Raw genomic sequence first — 22605 nt, 5'->3', positions numbered from 1 at the left:
TATGTAAACAATACAGATCTCTCTCCTGTCAGCATCAGTATGCTGCTTTGTATTGCTCTTGCATAGTAAAACACACACAGGCCACATAGTAAAACTGCACACAGTTAACCCTTTGATCGCCCCAGATGTCAACTCCTTCCTGCCCAGTGTCATTAGTACAGTGTCATTGCTTTTTATTAGTTCGTCAGTTCCCCCCAGAGTGAGAATGCCCGCCGCAGTCCGGCTATAAGTCGCTGATCGCCGCCATTACCAGTATAAAAAAAATAAAACAAATTCCAGTATCTACACCGCTATTTGTAGACGCTATAACTTTCATGCAAACCAATTAATTTACACGTATTGGGATTTTTTTTTTTTAACAAAGACATGTTACAGAATAAATTTTGGACTAAATTTATGGCAAAATTTTATTTTTTTTATTTTTTTACTGGACAAGTTTTATAACAAAAAGTCAAATATATATATATTTATTTTCAAAATTGTCGGTCTTTTTTCGTTTATAGTGCAAACACATACATTTCATTTGGGTGCAGCGTTGCATGACTGCGCAACTGTCAGTTAAAGGAACGCAGTGCTGTATAGCAAAAAATGGCCTGGTCAGGAAGGGGGGTAAATCCTCTGAAGGGTAAGTGGTTAATCATTGTAAAAATTCTTCTCTCACAACAGATTATCTCAAGTGTCCAGCTGACAAGGTCAGGAAAATGGTGGGCACACACTTTTTATTTCCAGCGCTAAAAGCGCCATGCTTTGGAGACAACAGCCAGATTCAAGGCACAGAAAAACAAACAATGTACTGTATATTTCTGTGCATATGTATAAATGTCTATCAAACCACATGTATGGGCAGCACAGTGGCTAAATGGTTAGCACTTCCTCCTGGCAGTACTAGGGTCGTTGGTTCGAATCCCAGCCACGGCACCACCTGCCTGGAGTTTGCATGTTCTCCCTGTGCATGCGTGGGTTTCCTCCCGGTACTCCAGTTTCCTCCCACACTCCAAAGACATGCTGGTAGGTTAATTGGCTCCTGTCTAAATTGTCCCTAGTATGTGTATGTATGAATGTGAGTTAGGGACCTTAGATTGTACACCCCTTGAGGGTTAGGGACTGATGTGAATGTACAATATATATGTAAAGTGCTGCGTAAACTGACAGCGCTATATATGTACCTGAAATAAATAAACATGCATGCATCTGCAAAGGGTGAGCTAGCCCTCATCCATCACAGCTGGCAATAGGAAAATATGTTGTAAATGTATAAAGCTGCAGGAACCTCAGGAGTGACCACTAGCAATATACGTACCAGTCGCACGCATGAACAGCTTGTGCTCGGGGCTTTCGTATCCTCTGGATGACGTTAAGGCCACCCAGTCTGGATTGATGGCACGGGCTCTACAACAATAAATATATTATATAATTATCAGCACCAGATAACCAGGAGAGGCCAGAGAGAACAATAACTTCTACTGGAGATTAAAAATAAACTTCACTAGATAACAAGTAACAAAGTAAACCACAACATAAGTCAGATGTATACTCTGCAAACTAAGGGCTCATGCATCCAGGTGTATAGTTTTCTGCATTATTATTATTATACAGGATTTATATAGCACCAACAGTTTATTCACCACTGGGATTTTTATTTTTTTTGCTATATAAATGAAAAAGTCCAAACATTTTGAAAAAAAAAAAAAAAGTGTTTTTCTTGTAAAATTTTGCTAATAAACAATCTTTCTTCATGAATCTTGGCCAAAATGTATTCATCTATCTTTTCAGTAAAAAAAAAATAAAAAAAAATTAGTTTATAACCAAAAATTATACATTTTTAAAAAAATGTTTTTACATTTTTATTTAAAAATTTTTATATTATTATTTATGTTTTTTTAACATACTGTCACTCTAGCAGTACATTGTCACCATAGTGACACTGTACTACTTGTGGGGGGTGATGAAGATTTTTTTTTTCTTTTTTTACACTGATTGCTTTTACACCCATAAAGGCTGTAAATGCAATCAATTTCTCCTTCTCTCTGGCTGCATTCTTGCAGCCATTGAGCAATACTGCGAGAGCTGTGATTGGTCACAGCTTGTCACATGGTACAAGGCTGTTGTGAATAGCCTTGTACCATGTGACCTCTGTGATCATTCACAGATTTCACAAGTAGTAAGCAATGATGTCAGGAAGTGACATCTTGTTTACTATTGTTCATGTGATCACTGATTGGCCAATCAGTGATCGCATGAATTGGAACCTCACACAGAGGTCCCGTACAGCGATCTGTGTTCGTGGTGCCGCGTGCTCCCAGGGAGCGTGCACAGGTAATGGATGCGGGGGGACGTTTAGAAACATCCCCCCGCATCGGCAGCGCTCCTGTTGGGCCGTTTATCGACATGGGCCGGAGAGGAGGAGGTTAAGATTGCACTGGTACTCACTGCAGATCACAAGTCAGGACAATTTGAATGCAATGTGGGAAACGTGCACAAATCGCAGGTTTCCCGCATCACAATCTGGTGTGAACCTAGGCTATCTATCCAGTGTATATGGACCCGGATGGATGCTGCTCAGAGCTAACATGCAAATATCAACAAAATTCCACTGCATAACACACTATATATATATATATATATACACACACACATTTACATGTTGCCTCAGAATGGGGCATGTGTGTGTTGGCGCATGCGTAGAACGACCAGCATTCAGTCATTCTGAGCATGAAGACTCATTCAAGACGGAGATAAAAATAAATATTGTGTAATCAGCAGTGCAAAAATTACAAATTTTAAAAAAGTTCTTAGTATTTGTCACTTACATGTACCCGCAGAGAAGGCTGTGATAGGCTGTCAGAGGGGGGTAATCCAGACCCCAATAGAGCAGGTCATTGTCAGTTGAGTTGAAGTACCTGTATAAAAGGCAAACACAAACTATCTCAGGATGACTCTGAAATTACACGACATTCAGGCAGAGCACTAAACAAAGGGATAAAACTTCATAAGGAAGCGCAGGTAAAAAGGGGTTTTGCTTTCCTGATTCTTGATTATTTGTTAAAACTGAACTCCAAAAAAAGTAAAAATGCTCCCTTAAAGTGAGGCTGTGCCCCCCCTGCAAGGGTTAAGTGCTTGTTCATGTCTAGGGGACTTGGAAAAGCAGTTGTGCTGATCATCCGAGCTGCTAGATTGGTTGCTGCACTCCGGTGGTCTAAGGTCCTCTGACATCATCAACACCAATGCAGGGCCTGCAGCTATGCCTTGGGTGTGAGGATGCGTAGATACTGTCCACCCCTGGAGAAGAGGATTGGGTGAGCACAAGTGATGTTCCCATCCCCTATACAGAAATGAGCATTTAACCCTTGAGAGGTGGGCACAGCATCAACACAAGGGAGGATTTTTACTTTTCCCAGAGTTTGGTTTTAAGCACAAATCTTATGGGCGGCACAGTGGCTTAGTGGTTAGCACATCTGCCTTGCAGTAAATGGGTCATGGGTTCTATTCCTGACCATGGCGCCTCCTGCATGGAGTTTGCATGTTCTCCCTGTGCGGGTTTCCTCCGGGTACTCCGGTTTCCTCCCACCCTCCAAAGACATGCTGGTAGGTTAATTGGATCCTGTCTAAATTGTCCCTAGTATGTGTATGTATGAATGTGAGTTAGGGACCTTAGATTGTACTCCCCTTGAGGGTTAGGGACTGATGTGAATGTTCAATATATATATGTGTAAAGCGCTGCGTAAATTGATGGCGATATATAAGTACCTGAAATAAATAAATAAATATAGAAAGAATCTATAGCTTTAATAATCTTGTATTCATTTTTGTGGGGAGCCACCATCTTTGTCTCTTTTGGGCAGATGAATTAGGACCTCATTGACATTCACTATGGCTACCCCGGGACTCTATTAAGTGGTGTAGAAAACACACATTTACAGCATATTACCCATTCAGAATTAAAGTGGTTGTAAACCTCAGACATGAAATATGAACAAAGCATATCCCTGTATAGTGTGTACTTGTCTTAATCCACAGCACTAGCTGCCATTTCTGTCTGCTGCCTTGTTCCTCTGCTATCTGCATGAGTCGCTTCTGACAAGTTTTCCTGACACCAAGCATGAAATGATGACAGGGGAGGAACCTCCAGCAGATTGACAGCCTCAGCTCTGTTTCTGAGTGGAGGGGGTGTGTCCCTTTCCTCCAATCAGCTCTAAGAGCTCTCCAGAGTGTAATTTTAGCTCCCTGCCCCCTGCTTTCTGGAAGCTCAGACAAGCTTTATAAATTCTGGATTTTGAATGGATGTAGAGAAGAGAGGACCGCAGATAAACAGGTACAACTTAGGTAGGAAGATTTGTTTCATCTCTGTGTATCACCTGAGGCCAGTCACTTCACTGGGTATATGGAAGGGTTTACAACCACTTTAAATAAGCATGGCATGAACAAGCCCTTAAACAGCCGTGGCAAAAGGTTTTGAGAATGACACAAATGCTAAGTCTGCTGCTTCCGTGTTTTTCGATCTTTTTGTCAGACGTTACTCTGGAATACTGAAGTAGAATTACAAGCATTTCATGAGTGTCAACGGCTTTTATTGACAGTCACATGAAGTTTAAGCAAAGAGCCAATATTTGCGGGGTTGATCCTTCTTTTTCAAGACCTCTGCTATTCTCCCTGGCATGCTGTCAGTCAACTTCTGGGCCACATCCTGACTGATAGCAACCCATTCTTGCATAATCAATGCTTGGAGTTTGTCAGAATTTGTGAGGTTTTTTGTTCACCCGCCTCATGAGGATTGACCAAAAGTTCTCAATGGGATTAACATCTGGGGAGTTTCCTGGCCATGGACCCAAAAAAAACCCCCAAAAAGCACTGACACTGTACTAATGGCACTGGGCAGGAAGGGGTTAACATGAGGGGCAATCAAAGGGTTAACAGTGTGCCGTTTCACTATAAGCTGTGTGCTTCACTGTAATCACACTGCTTTGCATGGCTGTGCTGTGCACAGACATCCAAAGCAGTGTGCATGAGCTGACAGGAAGGAGAACTGTTTTGTTTACAAACAGTTCTCCTCTCCGTCAGAGATGCTCGGCGATCACTGGACGGGACCCGGTGATTGACAGTCGAGAATAACGGCACGGGTAGGGCACGCACCCCCTACCCAAAAATGAAAAATCATGTATATATCTGTGATTTTGCGCACCCGTGCTGCCCTGTAGCAATATTTCTGCTATAGGGCGGTTGTGAAGTGGTTAACAACTTCCAGTCCGGACACTTTCACCCCCTTCCTGTCCAGGCCAATTTTCAGCTTGCACGGTCATGCAACACTGTACGCTTATGAATTGTTTTGAGACAGATAAAGCTTTATTTTGGTGGTATTTATTCACCGCTAGGATTTGTATTTTTTTGCTATGTAAATGAAAAAAAGTCCAAAAATATTTTTAAAAAGTGTTTTTCTTATAAAATTTTGCAAATACCGTATTTTTCGCTCCATAAGACGCACCTAGGTTTTAGAGGAGAAAAACAAGAAAAAAAATATTCTGAACCAATGGACTGCAGACACAGTACAGGGGATGACCAGAGACTGCGGACACAGTACAGGAGATGACCAGAGACTGCAGACACAGTACAGGGAATGACCAGAGACTGCAGACACAGTACAAAGGGATGACCAGAGACTGCAGACACAGTACAAAGGGATGACCAGAGACTGCAGACACAGTACAAAGGGATGACCAGAGACTGCAGACACAGTACAGGTAATGACCAGAGACTGCAGACACAGTACAGGTAATGACCAGAGACTGCGGAGACAGTACAGGGGATGACCAGAGACTGCGGACACAGTACAGGGGATGACCAGAGACTGCGGACACAGTACAGGGGATGACCAGAGACTGCGGACACAGTACAGGGGATGACCAGAGACTGCGGACACAGTACAGGGGATGACCAGAGACTGCGGACACAGTACAGGGGATGACCAGAGACTGCGGACACAGTACAGGGGATGACCAGAGACTGCGGACACAGTACAGGGGATGACCAGAGACTGCGGACACAGTACAGGGGATGACCAGAGACTGCGGACACAGTACAGGGGATGACCAGAGACTGCGGACACAGTACAGGGGATGACCAGAGACTGCGGACACAGTACAGGGGATGACCAGAGACTGCGGACACAGTACAGGGGATGACCAGAGACTGCGGACACAGTACAGGGGATGACCAGAGACTGCGGACACAGTACAGGGGATGACCAGAGACTGCGGACACAGTACAGGGGATGACCAGAGACTGCGGACACAGTACAGGGGATGACCAGAGACTGCGGACACAGTACAGGGGATGACCAGAGACTGCGGACACAGTACAGGGGATGACCAGAGACTGCGGACACAGTACAGGGGATGACCAGAGACTGCGGACACAGTACAGGGGATGACCAGAGACTGCGGACACAGTACAGGGGATGACCAGAGACTGCGGACACAGTACAGGGGATGACCAGAGACTGCGGACACAGTACAGGGGATGACCAGAGACTGCGGACACAGTACAGGGGATGACCAGAGACTGCGGACACAGTACAGGGGATGACCAGAGACTGCGGACACAGTACAGGGGATGACCAGAGACTGCGGACACAGTACAGGGGATGACCAGAGACTGCGGACACAGTACAGGGGATGACCAGAGACTGCGGACACAGTACAGGGGATGACCAGAGACTGCGGACACAGTACAGGGGATGACCAGAGACTGCGGACACAGTACAGGGGATGACCAGAGACTGCGGACACAGTACAGGGGATGACCAGAGACTGCGGACACAGTACAGGGGATGACCAGAGACTGCGGACACAGTACAGGGGATGACCAGAGACTGCGGACACAGTGCAGGGGATGACCAGAGACTGCGGACACAGTACAGGGGATGACCAGAGACTGCGGACACAGTACAGGGGATGACCAGAGACTGCGGACACAGTACAGGAGATGACCAGAGACTGCGGACACAATACAGGGGATGACCAGAGACTGCGGACACGGTACAGGAGATAACCAGAGACTGCGGACACAGTACAGGAGATGACCAGAGACTGCGGACACAGTACAGGAGATGACCACAGACTGCGGATACAGTACAGGAGATGACCAGAGACTGCGGATACAGTACAGGGGATGACCAGAGACTGCGGACACAGTACAGGAAATGACCAGAGACTGCAGACACAGTACAGGAAATGACCAGAGACTGCAGACACAGTACAGGAAATGACCAGAGACTGCAGACACAGTACAGGAGATGACCAGAGACTGCAGACACAGTACAGGGGATGACCAGAGACTGCAGACACAGTACAGGGGATGACCAGAGACTGCGGACATAGGACAGGGGATAACCAGAGACTGCGGACATAGGACAGGGGATGACCAGAGACTGCGGACACAGTACAGGGGATGACCAGAGACTGCGGACACAGTAGAGGGAATGACCAGAGACTGCGGACACAGTAGAGGGAATGACCAGAGACTGCGGACATAGTACAGGGAATGACCAGAGACTGCGGACATAGTACAGGGAATGACCAGAGACTGCGGACATAGTACAGAAGCCCAGGGACTGCAGACAGTAAAGGAGATTACCAGAGACTGTGGACCTTTGGAGAAGGAGGGGGAGCGGGTACCTGAATTTGACAGGCACCCGCTACCACTTCCGCGGAGTTGTCCTTCCTTCTTCCCGCGGCGGCTTCTGTGACAGCCGGGTGCCCACTGCGCATGCGTGAGAAGCGCTACGCTTTGTGAATGGCCCGGAGCCTTCTGGGACCTGTCATGTGTCCCAGAAGACACCGGACCATTCACAAAGCGCGGCGCTTCTTGCGCATGCGCAGTGGGCACCCGGCTGTCACAGAAGCTGCCACAGGAAGACTGCAGCGGTGGAGCGAGGAACAGGTAAGGTCCTGCAGGAGAGAACAGCTGAGCGGCCGGCCCGGTATTCTGACATGGTGGCGGCAGAAATACCGGACCGGCCGCTTTACATTCGCTCCATAAGACGCACTGACATTTCCCCCCCCTTTTTGGGGGGAAAAAAGTGCATCTTATGGAGCGAAAAATACGGTAAATAATATTTCATCATAAATCTTGTCCAAAATTTATTTCATTATCTTTTTAGTAAAAAAAAAAAACCCCAAATTAGTTTATAACCAAAACGTATGGTGACACTGTACTACTTGTGGGGGGTGATGAAGATTTTTTTTTTTTACACTGATTTTACACCCATATAGGATGTAAAAGCAATAATTTTTCCTTCTCTCTAGCTGCATTCTTGCAGCCATTGAGAAGTGCTGTGTGAGCTGTGATTGGTCACAGCTTGTCACATGGTACAAGGCTGTTGTTAATAGCCTTGTACCATGTGACCTCTGTGATCATTCATAGATTTCCCCCGTAGTAAGCAATGATGTCACAAGTGACATCTTGCTTACTACTCTGCATTTGATCACTGATTGGCCAATCAGTGATCACACGATCGGGACCTCGCACAGAGGTCCCGTCCGACGATCAGTGTTCCACTGTGTCCTGAGGACACAGCGGGCACAGGATCGCGGTGCTGTGCGCTACCAGGGAGAGCGCACAAGCAGCGTGCGGGGAGTCCGTTTATAAACAGCCACCCAACCCTGCACTGCCACCATCTGGCCGTTTATATACAACAGCTGGACAGGAGGTGGTTAATTGCAATTCATCCGATCACTCTTCATAACATTCTGGCGCAAATGCAAAATGCTATGATAAAAACGGAGGTAGCAGACTTTGTGAAAATTAATATTTGTGTCATTCTCAAAACGTTTGGCCACGGCTATAGTTTTGGAACGCTCTAGGAAACATCCACCTGTAAGAAAAAGGTTACGAACAACAGAATATTTATAACATTACTACAGATGTACAAACCATTGTTGGACAGGTAGGTTTAGTGTGACTTCCTGCCAGTGTCTTTGGGCTTCATAGTCTCCAAACATTGGCGGTTTTCTGGCTCCTGTAATAAAATAATACGATCAGTATTCTCTAGTTAACATAGAAGCACATATCAATCTACTACAATGAAACAAAGGGAAAGGGGTCAGGATGTAGATAATGGACACTTTCACAGCCTACAAGTTCATCAAGCCCATTCCTAGCCCCTTAACGTACACTATATTACCAAAAGTATTGCCCGCCTCGAAATCATGTGATTCAGGAGGTCCAATCCCCTCCATGGACACAGGTGTATACAATCAAGCCCCTAGGCACGCAGACGGCTTCTACAAACATTGGTGAAAGAATGGGTCGCTCTCAGGAGCTCAGTGACTCCAAGCGTGGTCCCGTGATAGGTGGTCACCTGTGCAATAAGTCCATCCGTGACATTTCCTGGCTACTAAATATTCCACGCTCAACTGTTAGTGGGATTATAACAAAGTGGAAGCAACTGGGAACAACAGCAACTCAGCCACCAAGTGGTAGGCCACGTCACATGACAGAGCGGGGTCAGCACATGCTGAAGCGCACAGTGCGCAGAAGTCGCCAACTGTCTGCAGAGTCAATAGCTAAAGACCTCCAAACTTGGTGTGTCCTTCAGATGAGCCCAACAACAGTGCGTAGAGAGCTTCATGGAATGGGTTTCCATGGCCGAGCAGCTGCATCCAAGCCTTACATCACCAAGTGCAATGCAAAGCGTCGGATGCAGTGGTGTAAAGTATGCCGCCACTGGACTATAGAGCAGTGGAGACGTGTTCTCTGGAGTGACCAATCACGCTTCTCTGTCTGGCAATCCAATGGACATTTTGTTTAATCCCTAGGATGATAGCTATGATATAGAAATCTCCATTTCCTTGGGCAGTGTGGTGTGCATGCCCCTGTGTGTGCCTTGGCCCGGGGGGCAATGTCCTGTCCCATTGTAACTGCCTCTATCTTTCAGGGTTGAGGTTTTTGGACTGAGCAACCGCCGGTATTGGTAATTCACATTATTATTATTATTATACAGTATTTATAAAGCGCCAATTGTTCACTCAGCGCTGTACATTACAAAGGGGGACAGAACATGTGACAGAACAATACCAATACAATGCAAAACATGAGGGGATTGAGGGCCCTGCTCCTTGGAGCTTACAATCTAGGAGGGGGGATGGTGGCACAGGAGGAGATAGCTGTGGGGGATGGAGTGGTAGGAAGAGTGGAGGAGGTTGGCAAGTTAGCAGGGGGTGGGGTAGGCTTCCCTGAAGAGATGGGTTTTCAGGGTGCGCCTAAAGGAGAGGAGAGTAGGTGATAATCTGATGGGTTGGGGCAGGGAGTTCCAGAGGATGGGTGACACCCTGGAGAAGTCCTGGAGGCGGGCATGGGAGGAGGAGACCAGGGAACTAGAGAGAAGGAGGTCTTGTGAGGAGCGGAGTGTGCGTGTTGGGTGGTACTTGGATATTAGGTCAGTGATGTAGTTCGGGGCAGTATGGTGGACGGCTTTGTACGTCAGTGTTAGGATTTTGAATTTGATCCGTTGGGCAATCGGAAGCCAGTGGAGGGATTGGCAGAGGGGGGTGGCGGAGATGGAGCGGTTGGAAAGGTGAATGAGTCTGGCAGCCATATTCAGGATGGACTGAAGCGGGGATAGCCAGCGGTGAGGCAGGCCAGTGAGGAGGGAGTTGCAGTAGTCGAGTCGTGATATGATGAGGGAGTGGATGAGCTGTTTAGTGGTTTCTGGGGTTAGGAACGTGCGGATTTTGGCGATGTTGCGGAGGTGGAGTCGGCACGAGTTTGTTAAAGATTGGACTTGGGGCTGGAAGGATAGGTTGGAGTCCAGAATGACACCAAGTACTCTGGCCTGCGGGGCAGGTTTGATGGTGGCGTTGTTGGATGTGATGGAGAAATCAATGGGGGGTGGTGTCCGGGCTGGGGGGAAGACAAGAAACTCGGTTTTGGAGAGGTTCAGTTTAAGGAAGTGGAGCGACATCCAGTCTGATATGTCGCTCAGTAGGTGTGTGATTCGGGCAGAGACCGAGGGGGTGAGGTGGGGGGTTGAGAGATAGATTTGTGTGTCGTCGGCGTAGAGGTGGTAGTCTTGAGAGTGTATGAGTTGGCCAAGGGAGGAGGTGTAGATGGAGAAGAGAAGGGGCCCGAGGACAGAGCCTTGAGGGACCCCAACAGAGAGGGGGAGTGAGGGGGAGGTGGTAGAATTATAGGTAACGCTGAAGGAGCGTATGAACATTATTTAATTATAGAGATTTGTGTCAGTTATAATAGGGTTAACTTATGTTGTTACATAGTTTTTGATGTGAAATAAATGAACTAGTGTTGGAATATACTGTATTATGATCCATTCTGTATCAATTCTGTATTCCCTTCCTTTGAACCCCTGAAGAAGCCAGCTTGGCGAAACGCGTTGGGAATTACCATCATACCACCATCCCTGATTTATGGTGGTCACACTGGTGACCTTTAGGTCATGGTCTGGTATTGTTAACATAGGGAATGTGTGATATGGGATTCACTGTACTGAAGAGCTCGTTCTCTTACCTGATTTTATGGAAGGGTGTGTAATGTGTAATAAAAACTTATATTTTTTATCCATATAGTGTGTCAAAGTTGTTTTCATCCTGAGGGTATATAAGCACCTTTAAAGTCCTTCACGCCTTTGTTTCTATTTGTATACGGTTATATTTGGACACGGTGCTGATGGATCTGACATACCAATTGTGAAGAGCTTAAAGTTTTTAGTCTAAAGTGAACCTGTCCTTTGTCAAACGCAGCAATTCAGAGAACAGCAAGGTGTTGGCCCATAGGTCAGTTTTTTCTGTATACTATATGTAAACCCTTACGTATCCCCTGTGAAGTGCCTCACTGTGATACACAGTGATGAAACAAATCCTACAACATAGGTTCTACCTGTTTATCTACCACCACTACCTTCCCTCTCTATTCTACATCTAACATCTGTTAGAAGTGCAGAATTTATAATGCTTGTTTGAGCTTTCAGAAAGCATGGGGTGGGGAGCTGAAGTCACACTCTGCAGAGCTCAGTGAGAGCTAACTGGTCATGAAGAGACACCCCCCCCCCTTTCCACACAGCACACAGGAACAGAGTTGAGGTTGTCAATCACAGGTTGTGTGCTGGAGCTTCATCCCGTCACCATTTTTCTCTTGGTGTCAGGAAAACTTGTCAGAAGTAACTCATGCTGATAGCAGAGGAATGAACCAGCGGACAGAAAATCGCACTTAGTGCTCTGGATTGATACACTAGAGAGGGATATAGCACTTTAAGGAAGAACCCTACTCTAATACACAGGAGTTTTTACATTGAGGTGCCGTTTCCAAAGCACAACAAATCATCCCTAGTCCAGGCTCACCCTGTATATTTAGTAATATACAAAACTGGTGCTTTTACAAACTCCTGTATGTGTTCACACTCGATCATTACACCCCACGGACAGGAGCACCAGATCCCATGCGAGATCAGAGCAGGGAATGCTACTGCTGCACCTTAATCGTTTATATTTCCTGGTTTAGATCTCCTCAGCGATGACATGATTACACAGACACATGCCACACAAGAGCTGACATTCAAAATTCATATCATCGGTATCAGAGATATGGAGTTCTGCAAAAAAAGTTTAAAAAAAAAAAATGAAGTTTAAGCACTTCCATACCGGGCACTTGTACCCCCTTCCTGCCCAGGCCAATTTTCAGCGCTCTCACACTTTGAATGACAATTGCGCGGTCATGCAACATTGTACCCATACTAAAATTTGATCATTTTCTTCACACTAGAGCTTTCTTTTGGTGGTATTTAATCATCGCTGGGGTTTTTATTTTTTGCTAAATTAACAAAAAAAGACAAAACATTTTGAAAAAAAAAAAACAAGTTTTTCTTTGTTTCTGTTATAAAAGTTTGCAAATAAATAATTGTTCTTCATAAATTTAGGCCGAGATGTATTCTGCTACATGTCTTTGGTGAAAATAACCCAAATTAGGATGTATTTTTTAGTCTGCTGGAAAGTTATAGAGTTCACAAACTATGGTATAGATCTGAATATTGATCAATCCTGAAGTACTGACAGGTCCAAGAATGTCAGAACAGTACAGATATCCCCCAAATGTCAGGACGGTACAGATATCCCCCAAATGTCAGGACAGGACAGATATCCCCCAAATGTCAGGACGGTACAGATATCCCCAAATGCCAGAACGGTACAGATATCCCCCAAATGTCAGGACAGTACAGATATCCCCCAAATGTCAGGACGGTACAGATATCCCCCAAATGTCAGAACAGTACAGATATCCCCCAAATGTCAGGACAGTACAGATATCCCCCAAATGTCAGGACAGTACAGATATCCCCCAAATGTCAGGACGGTACAGATATCCCCCAAATGTCAGAACAGTACAGATATCCCCCAAATGTCAGAACTTTACAGATATCCCCCAAATGTCAGGACAGAACAGATATCCCCCAAATGTCAGGACAGGACAGATATCCCCCAAATGTCAGGACGGTACGGATATCCCCCAAATGTCAGAACGGTACAGATATCCCCCAAATGTCAGAACGGTACAGATATCCCCCAAATGTCAGAACAGGACAGATATCCCCCAAATGTCAGAACAGGACAGATATCCCCCAAATGACCCCTTTTTACAAAGTAGACAGTCAGGCGTATTTCTTAAGAGGCATGGCGAGTTTTTTGAAGTTTTAATTTTTTTGTCATAATTTTTCGGTAGTTAAGAAATTAAAAAAAATGATTTTCACTATTTTTTTTTTTTTTTTTTTTTTACATACTGTCACCAGTGCAGTACAGCGTCATCATATAACTGGCATGGCGGTGATCAGGGACACTGACTGGTGACAGTACAAAAAATAAAAATTGATACTTTTTTTTTAATACATTTTTTTCTCTTTAAGATTTTTTTTTCAGATTTCACTATGACCAAAGCAGTACAATGTTACCATAGTAACATTGTACTTCTTTGGGGAAGTGATCAGTATTTTATTTTATTTATTTATTTATTTTTTTTTACACAATTTGCTTATAGCAGAGAATTACTTTGCAATAAACAAGCATTTACCTGAATGAAATCGATTCATTCAGGTTTTTTTTTTGTACTTAGCTGTGATTTGGCCACGGCTAATCACATGACACAGCTGGGCTGTGATTGGCCCAGCTTGTGCATGTGATCGCTGTGACCATTCACAGCTAGACACACTTGTATACAATGGATGTCATGAAAGGAAGCCATACATTGTATACAACTGTCATGTGACCTGCTGTGATTGGTACACAGATCAGTCATTGGCCCTGTCCGAGGTACACGGCCGGTGACAGATCGCGCCGCTGTGCGGGCCTGCGGGCAGGCGCACTGCGCATGCCTGGAAGGACGCCATATGGAGTCCGCCCGGAGGGACGAGCTGTTCGCCCGGCCGCCATCTGGCTATAGGCCGGGCAGCAACTGGTTAAACTGCCTTTATTTTGCTTTCCCTGGTTCATCCGTCTCCCTCAACATGCGAATGACATTTTTAATAGAGCTTGCTTTCATTAATATTTTACATTAAGCCTAGTGATATCATCTAAGCAAAGGATGGATCCCTCCTATTCCTTCTGTATTGAACTGTATTGTATTTGTACCGTTCCCCTTTATATTGTAAAGCGTGTTGGTGCCATACACCCACCGGCCACTTTATTAGGTCCACCTTGCTACTTTGGTACTGAATTGGAACCCCTTTTGCCTTCAGAACTGACTTAATAGATTCAACAAGATGCTGGAAACATTCCTCAGAGATTTTGGTCCATATACTGACATGATAGCATCACACAGTTGCTTCAGATTTGTCAGCTGAACATCCATGATGCGAATCTCCCGTTCCTCCACATCCCAAAGGAGCTCTATTGGATGGAGATCTGGGGACTGCGGAGGCCATTGGAGTACAGGGAACTCATTGTTATCTTCAAGAAACCAGTTGGAGATGATTTGAACTTTGTGACATGGAGCATTATCCTGCTGGAAGGAGCCATCAGAAGATGGGGACACTGGAGTCATAAAAGGATGGATATAGCAACAATACTCAGGTATAAACAATACTTAATTGGTACTAAGGGGCCCAAAGTGTGCCGAGAAAATCTCCCCCACACCAGGACACCACCACCAGCCTGAACCAGTGATACAAAGCAGGATGAATCCACCACACCATGACACCACCACCACCAGCCTGAACCATTGATACAAGGCTGGATGGATCCACCACACTATGACACCACCACCACCAGCCTGAACCAGTGATACAAAGCAGGATGGATCCACCACACCAGGACACCACCACCAGTCTGAACCAGTGATACAAAGCAGGATGGATCCACCACACCATGACACCACCACCACCAGCCTGAACAATGGACACAAGGCAGGATGGATCCACCACACTATGACACCACCACCACCAGCCTGAACCAGTGATACAAGGCAGGATGGATCCACCACATCATGACACCACCACCACCAGACTGAACCACTGATACAAGGTGGCCTTTCCTCAGCCCTCAAGGAGTAGGATTATTCAAAAATATGCAAATTGCCTGACATTTCCCACCCACAAAACCCCTACCTTTTTTTTCCCCAGATGCCCGCTCAGTTTGTTGGATCGGACACGCACTGATCCAGGTGACCACTCTCAGGGGGCACTGCTCCACGGACTCTCTGCCTCCTGGCCCCTGGCCAGACAAGGTAGATCCATTCGAATTACTCCCGGGCCCCAACTGCCTGTGGGCAGTTCTGTTCCAGCCGGTACTAGCCTTCAGAACCCCCATCATACCAGCAGGGGTACTATACAGCCAACCATCTTCGCCAAGAGGTAAGAATGATGGTGGACCACCCCTACTGGACACTGGATACTACACATGATCTTAGCCAAAAGGCCGAGAACCGAGAATTGGCACCACTTTTTACCTATGGCCAAGGTAACAATGGCCAAGCCATGGACCCGTTATTTATTTTTCTTTTGACACCTGTGGGTTGTGTGGAATGGAGGTCTAGGCCCTCTCTCCGTGGATGCCAGCTGAATGTCTTTGGGCATGATGGTGCCCTCTTGGCCTGGATGACGCAGAGGTTGGTGTCCTCGAACAGTCCGATGAGATAAGCCTCTGCGGCCTCCTGCAGAGCCATGACGGCGGAGCTCTGGAAGCGCAGGTCGGTCTTGAAGTCCTGGGCGATCTCTCGGACGAGGCGCTGGAAGGGCAGCTTGCGGATGAGCAGCTCGGTGGATTTCTGGTAGCGTTGTATCTCTCGGAGAGCCACGGTGCCGGGCCTGTAGCGGTGAGGCTTCTTCACTCCGCCGGTGGCCGGGGCCCTCTTGCGGGAGGCTTTGGTGGCCAGCTGCTTGCGGGGAGCTTTCCCTACGGCGGACTTATGGGCAGTCTGCTTGGTACAAGCCATTACTTCTCAGATCTTCACTGGGAATGGATTTTTTTGACACCTGTTTTTTTTTAAGTCCGCGAACGTGCGAAAAAACAAAAAACCCGTAAGTGTAAAAAAAACGTGCCAGTGCAAAACCAACACAAAAAAGTGCACTTAGGGGTGTGCTTTGTCCACCCCCGAAGGGGTAGGATCTCTACGCTGATCCCCCGGGGCACGAAGCTCCTGACAGGGACAAGGTTCCCATGTGGTCCACCTACCCAAAAGGCCTGGCGGACCCCGTTCCTTGTGGCCAGCCACCAAGTACTTGGTGAGGGGGCTCTCCCGAAGAGAAGCCACCCTAGGGACAGGGGAGGAAGGAACCAAAAGGCCACACTTCCTCCCCCTAGACTTCAGGGTAGGCACGAGGACCCACACCCTCCATCCTGTGAGAAAGAAAAACACACACATAAGTGAAAAGTGACAAACGTGGGAAGAAAAATAAATTAAATAAATAAAAATAAAAAAAGTGGCCGTACAATTGTGCACTGGTTAGGCCCTGAGGCCTGTAGCAAAAATTGCACCGAACTTGCCAAAAGGCCTGGTCCTAAGGGCGCTGTGCAGAAAAAGTGGTAAACACAGTGACCATGTGCCATTTAAACACTGTGGGGTCCCACACCCAGGTGTTACTAAGGGCACCCCTGAGGCGACCACTCAGGGGGCACTGGTTTGCGGACTTTCTACCCTCCTGGCCCCTGGCCAGACCCAGGTAGATCAGGAGGTACTGGGCCCCTCTGGTGTTCCAAAGGGGAATTACTCCCGGGCCCCAACTCCAATGGGCACCACGGTTTCTGTTCCCACCGTATTAACCATCAGGACCCCCATCCTACCAGCAGGGGTACTATACAACCAATCATCCCCGCAAGCAGGAATGATGGTGAAGCACCCCTACTGGACACTGATAAGAACAGATACTACACTTGATCTTAGCCAAAAGGCCGAGAAGCTTTTTGACACCTGTGGGCTAGATGATGCTGGATGTTGGATGCCCTCCAGCCAGGAAATGAGGCGGACATCTATCTGACTTGCTGCAGCTTCTAATGCACATTGTGAGAAGCTCACAGTGTGCAGTGAAATCAGAGTAAGCCATTTCAGTCCAGGAGAGGAGCCGGTACAACTGTGTAGGACTGAAGGGAAGGCCAGAGATCATATAAACACATGAGAACATGCATCTATTTATTTCTAGGGTCTCATTCACTGGGTGGCCAGGACAGGCGGCACAGCCGCCCCCGCTTCGAGTCCACAGCTCCGGTATACAATGCACTTTTCCATCCTGTAACTGGAGGAATTTTTCCCCTAGAGGTAAATTTACTGCTGGTATCCCATTCAGGCAGTGAGAGTGTAACCTTCCCACGGCTCCCATGCCCCACCGAGAGCAAAGAGGAGATGTGAAATGGTGCTGGCTGCATGGCAGGACAGTAAATCATTTATTTGGGGAGCCTGTGACACGACAGAATGTCCTTTCTGTACAGGAGGGATGTCTTTCAGGAGCGAGGCAATGCTGGGGCCCGGCCCCGACCTGCACCTGTTCACTCGCAGCAAGAAATGTGCCTCTGACCACCAACCAAAACACCACTAATATGATTAACCTCCCCGTCCTTTGTCTTTTTATAAACTGAGCCATAAGCCCCCAGAATAAACATTAATAGAGTGGCGGCATCTGCGACACGCCGTTACCCAGAATCCCCTCCCAGATGGAGCAATTCTATAGGAGGATGCCAAGCCGTGATGTCATAAGAAATAGACATGCACAGTCATAGATTATAGATTATATTTATCTGGGTAAGTGCCCCAATACTGACATGCAAGTGTACAATCCAAACGCACACGTTCCTGCGTTAAAAATGGCTGCGTGTATAAGTGGGCACTGCAGCGACCGTCGGCTGGAACAGAACAGAATCAGCGAGGGAGAATGTCACCAGCACACCGAGGATCACCAATATGGCTCCAAAAGTTTAAGGGCTCATGTACACGGGGCGATTGGAAAACTCTTCTGACCGCTGGAAACTGAATGCTGGAAAACATAGGTTAAAAAAAAGTCAGTTTAGCCGCGTTTATGCGCGTTTTCGTTTAGAAGCGTTTTTAAAAGATAACCTCAGGAGACCTTCCCAAATGCCCAGAATGCACTGAAAAATAGTAAAAACAAACTATTTCAGACATTTTGAGAGGAATAGAGAGAGCAGAAGCAGAGAGAGCAGTATGTGTTGAGATGACTTGTCTTTTCTGGTTGCATTCACTATGGATCCCATCATGAGCATAATGCGGCGCGTTCTACCATTGTTTCCTTCACGCAAAACCTGGAACTGACTGCGCTGGTGTACCGGGTCCATTTGAATACCTGGAACTGACTGCGCTGGTGTACCGGGTCCATTTGAATACCTGGAACTGACTGCGCTGGTGTACCGGGTCCATTTGAATACCTGGAACTGACTGCGCTGGTGTACCGGGTCCATTTGAATACCTGGAACTGACTGCGCTGGTGTACCGGGTCCATTTGAATACCTGGAACTGACTGCGCTGGTGTACCGGGTCCATTTGAATACCTGGAACTGACTGCGCTGGTGTACCGGGTCCATTTAAAAACATGGAAAACGCTTTGCATGCATTTCTGATGATGAAAAAAGGCTCTAGACAGTATCTTGACATGGAACAGTTAAAATGCTTCTAAACGCGGTTGACCGCGTTTACACGCGTTTGAAACGCCAGTAAAATCTACTCATGAACACAAGTTTGGAGCGTTCAAAAAAACGACTGCAAACTCAACTGCCTGTAAACGAAGATGTATACATGGACACATAGGAAAACATTAGGGAGAGTTCAGGGGCTGCTGAAAAAACGCTGAACAGCTTCTCAACGTGAGTTTATCAGCTGCAGTGTACATGAGCCCTTAATGAACGATCACATAGTTACAGCAAGGCAACGTTTCACAGTCACGCAGGACCCCTTCATCAGAGGTCACATGACTGATGAAGGGGTCCTGCGAGACTCCAAAACGTTGCCTTGCTGTAACTATGTGATCGTTCATTAAAACGTTTGGAGCCATATTGGTGATCCTTGGTGTGCTGGTGACATTATCCTTTGTCAACACTGACATGTTTCACCCCCTTCCTGTCCAGGCCATTTGATACTTTGAGTGACAATTTCTCTGTCATGCAACACTGTACCCGAATTAAAGCAGTATCAAATCCAAAACGTCATATATTGCAGCTTACCAATCATTATCTGTGGTGGATGCATTAGTTTTCTTTTTTTTTAGGCTTTTTCCCTTTTCTGTTTTCACCTGGTGATCTGGCCAGTAACACATCTCCTGTATTAGAGAGTCCCCACTCTGGAGGAAGGAGCACAGGGAGCACCTTTGGACAGCAGCATCATCAGTTTGGGGGGAGGGTACCCATATGGAAGAAAAATATATTTGAAATACATTTTGAAAATATTCTTCCCAAATATATTGCCATATATTTGAAATGCTAAAACTTTTGGCCGTATTCAATATATATATATATATATATACACACACACACACATATATACATATACATACATACACACACACACTGCATGTTGAAATGCATTTTTATTACAAAATATATGAACAATATTTTTAAAAATACATTTCAAATATACTGTATCTCTTTAAAAATACAAATCTACATTTTTGGAATACATTTACAAATAAATGTAAAAAATATGTTAAAATTTCTTTTTTATATGTTATTTTAAAAAAATATATTATTAAAAACAAATATTTTTTTAATTTATTCTTCAGATTTTTTTCAACATATAAAAAAGTCGTTTTAACATATATTTTAAATGCGTTCCAGAAATGTAGAATTGTAGATTTTTAAAGACATACTTGAAATGTATTTTTAAAAATATTTTTCATATATTTCGTAATAAAAAAGCATTTCAAATGCAGTATAATATATATATATATTTATTTATTTTTACATATATTGAATACGGCCAAAATTGTAGCATTTCAAATATATTTTTCTTCCATGTGGTTAGTGTTAGATAGACTAGCAGAGACTCAGTTTGCCTCAATGTTGTGCGACTTCCAGTGCAACCGGTGCCCTGGTTCACACTTCTGCGACTTCTCATGTGATTTGCTGCAACGTGTGACACAGAAAGTCAGAACATTTTCATTTTGATGGGTGTCGTCCTAATTGCTTCGAAAAAAAAAAAAAAAAAAAAAAATAGTTCCTGCATGACTTTTCTAGATCTTCCTTGCAACATGAGTGCCATAGACTGCAATGTTAAAAACAAAAATCACAAAAGTCTCAAGGAGGCTGTTTCTTTGTCTCATCTTTCTGACTTTGGCTGCGACTTCAGAGGGTTTTGTAAGTTCAATAATAGCGTGTCACACTCTGTATTATTGAGAAGCCAAAGTCTCAAAACATCACAAGGAAGTAACATCAAGTCGCAATTCAAAGTAGCAGCAGTGTGAACTGAGCCTCATGGGACTCTAAGTCGCATTGAAGTCACATTAAAGCGGAGTTTCCCTCACTTGTCAAAAAATAAAAGTCAGCAGCTACAAAAACTGTAGCTGCTGACTTTTAAAAAACAGCCACTTACCTGTCCCTCGGTCCCGCGGTGTGTGTCCCGCAGCTCGTTTCACTGGCCGTCCTGTATTCCAGGAGGCCGGCATCTTCAGTGTGGGCACCCGGCTGTGACAGCCGTACCCACTGCGAGTAGCACTGCGCTTCATGAATGGTCCTGTAGTCTTCTGGAACCTGTCACGTGTCCCAAAAGACTAGAGGGAGGGGGGGAGGACACCTTCTGCTTCCAACCGCCTAGGCCAGGGGTAGGCAACCTGAGAGCCGCAGGACTACAAGTTCCATCATGCCTCTGCAAGTCATAGCTGTAACTGTCAGTTTTGTAATCTTTGCAATGCCTCATGGGAAATGTAGTTCCACAACAGCTAGAGAGCCAAAGGTTGCCTACACCTGGACTAGGCGATCGGAAGTGGGAGCGGGTACCTGTCAAATACAGGTACCCATTACCCCCCCCCCCGCCGCCCATAGGTGCCAATACTTAATGGGGAGCGGGGGGAGCAGTCCTTAAAGCAGAACGTCCCCTTTTGGGTGGAGCTCTTTTGAAGTCGCTGCGACTTCTGGCACATTGATAGGAATGGCTGTATTTGAAATAAATGCGTTTTGACTTGTCATGTGACTGTATAGTATGTGTCGTAAGTTGCCTGACAAGTCCCAGCAGTGTGAACCAAGGCTTGGATACACTAAAACTGAAGTCAAACTCCAGCTAATACTTTATAATCAGTTACAGTAATCAGTTGTGTTCCTATAACCCTAGGTTCACATCTGTGCGGGTGGTGCCTCTGCAGATCAGCACGAAAATCCGTGCAGCCGCACCACCCGCACAGAGAATTGCAGACCCGCGGGCGGGTGCCATTACTTCTAATGGCACGTCGCCCGCACTGGAAAACGCAACCGTACTGAGAACCTCGGCTGCGTTTTCCATAGTAGTGCAGGGACTTCTCCGCGTGTCACGGGCACGGGAGTCCATTCATATGAATGGGCTCTCGTGCCCGTGTGAAATGCGGCCCGCACGGCCGCGTAGATGTGAACCTAAGGTAAAGGTTTTCCATAACTAAATAAAAGCGATCATAGCCAGCACCCCTGTCAGTGGTAAATGGTTTGTCTCAACTCTGTACCTGATACATTCTACTGGAGAGCTTGTTCTTTTGAAAAACAACAAACTTACTGGCAGGATTAGCAGATGACAATAGAATAAAGAAAGCCTAAAAAAGAAAATTAAACTAATGTAGCCATCCCACCTAAGAATTGGTAAGCTGCAATATAATAAATGTTTGCTTTTGGGTATAATACTGTTTTAATCTTCTATAACTTTTGAGACAAATAGAGGTTTCTTTTTGTGGTGCAAAAAGTGAAGGTGGATTATTACATACCGAAGGAAAATAAAACTCCCAACTTCTTTTTTATTTTTTTTTTTGGTGGTTTTTAACCACTTGCCTTCCGAAGGATTCCCCCCCCCCTTCCTGACCAGGCCATTTTTCACGATATGGAGCTGCATTACTTTAAGGCTACGTTCACACTAGCCTTGTGTGCAGGCGGCAGAGAGGCGTTTGGGAAGCGTTTTTACCGCTTCCCAAACGCCTCTGCCAATTCTGCACATTACAGC

The 22605-nt window shown here is 45.8% G+C and overlaps 1 protein-coding gene and 1 pseudogene across 1 annotated transcript in view; both read right to left on the bottom strand.

The window, feature by feature from the left end:
• ALG6 (ALG6 alpha-1,3-glucosyltransferase) overlaps window positions 1-22605 on the bottom strand; it is an 84148-nt gene that overhangs the window by 57974 nt on the left and 3569 nt on the right. Inside the window, exons 2-4 of the mRNA XM_089653381.1 lie at window positions 8929-9013; window positions 2811-2900; window positions 1301-1389 (exon numbers count right to left, since the gene is read on the bottom strand). Of these exons, the coding sequence (XP_089509507.1) occupies window positions 1301-1389; window positions 2811-2900; window positions 8929-9013 (264 nt within the window). The remainder of the gene's footprint in view (window positions 1-1300; window positions 1390-2810; window positions 2901-8928; window positions 9014-22605) is intronic.
• LOC149445787 (U2 spliceosomal RNA) lies at window positions 17236-17396 on the bottom strand (annotated as a pseudogene).

Source organism: Staurois parvus, unplaced genomic scaffold (assembly GCF_062004578.1).
Source record: "Staurois parvus isolate SC_StPar_1 unplaced genomic scaffold, SC_StPar_1.0 ptg000709l, whole genome shotgun sequence".
Taxonomy (NCBI): domain Eukaryota; kingdom Metazoa; phylum Chordata; class Amphibia; order Anura; family Ranidae; genus Staurois; species Staurois parvus.
This window is presented reverse-complemented; position numbering and strand designations above follow the sequence as displayed.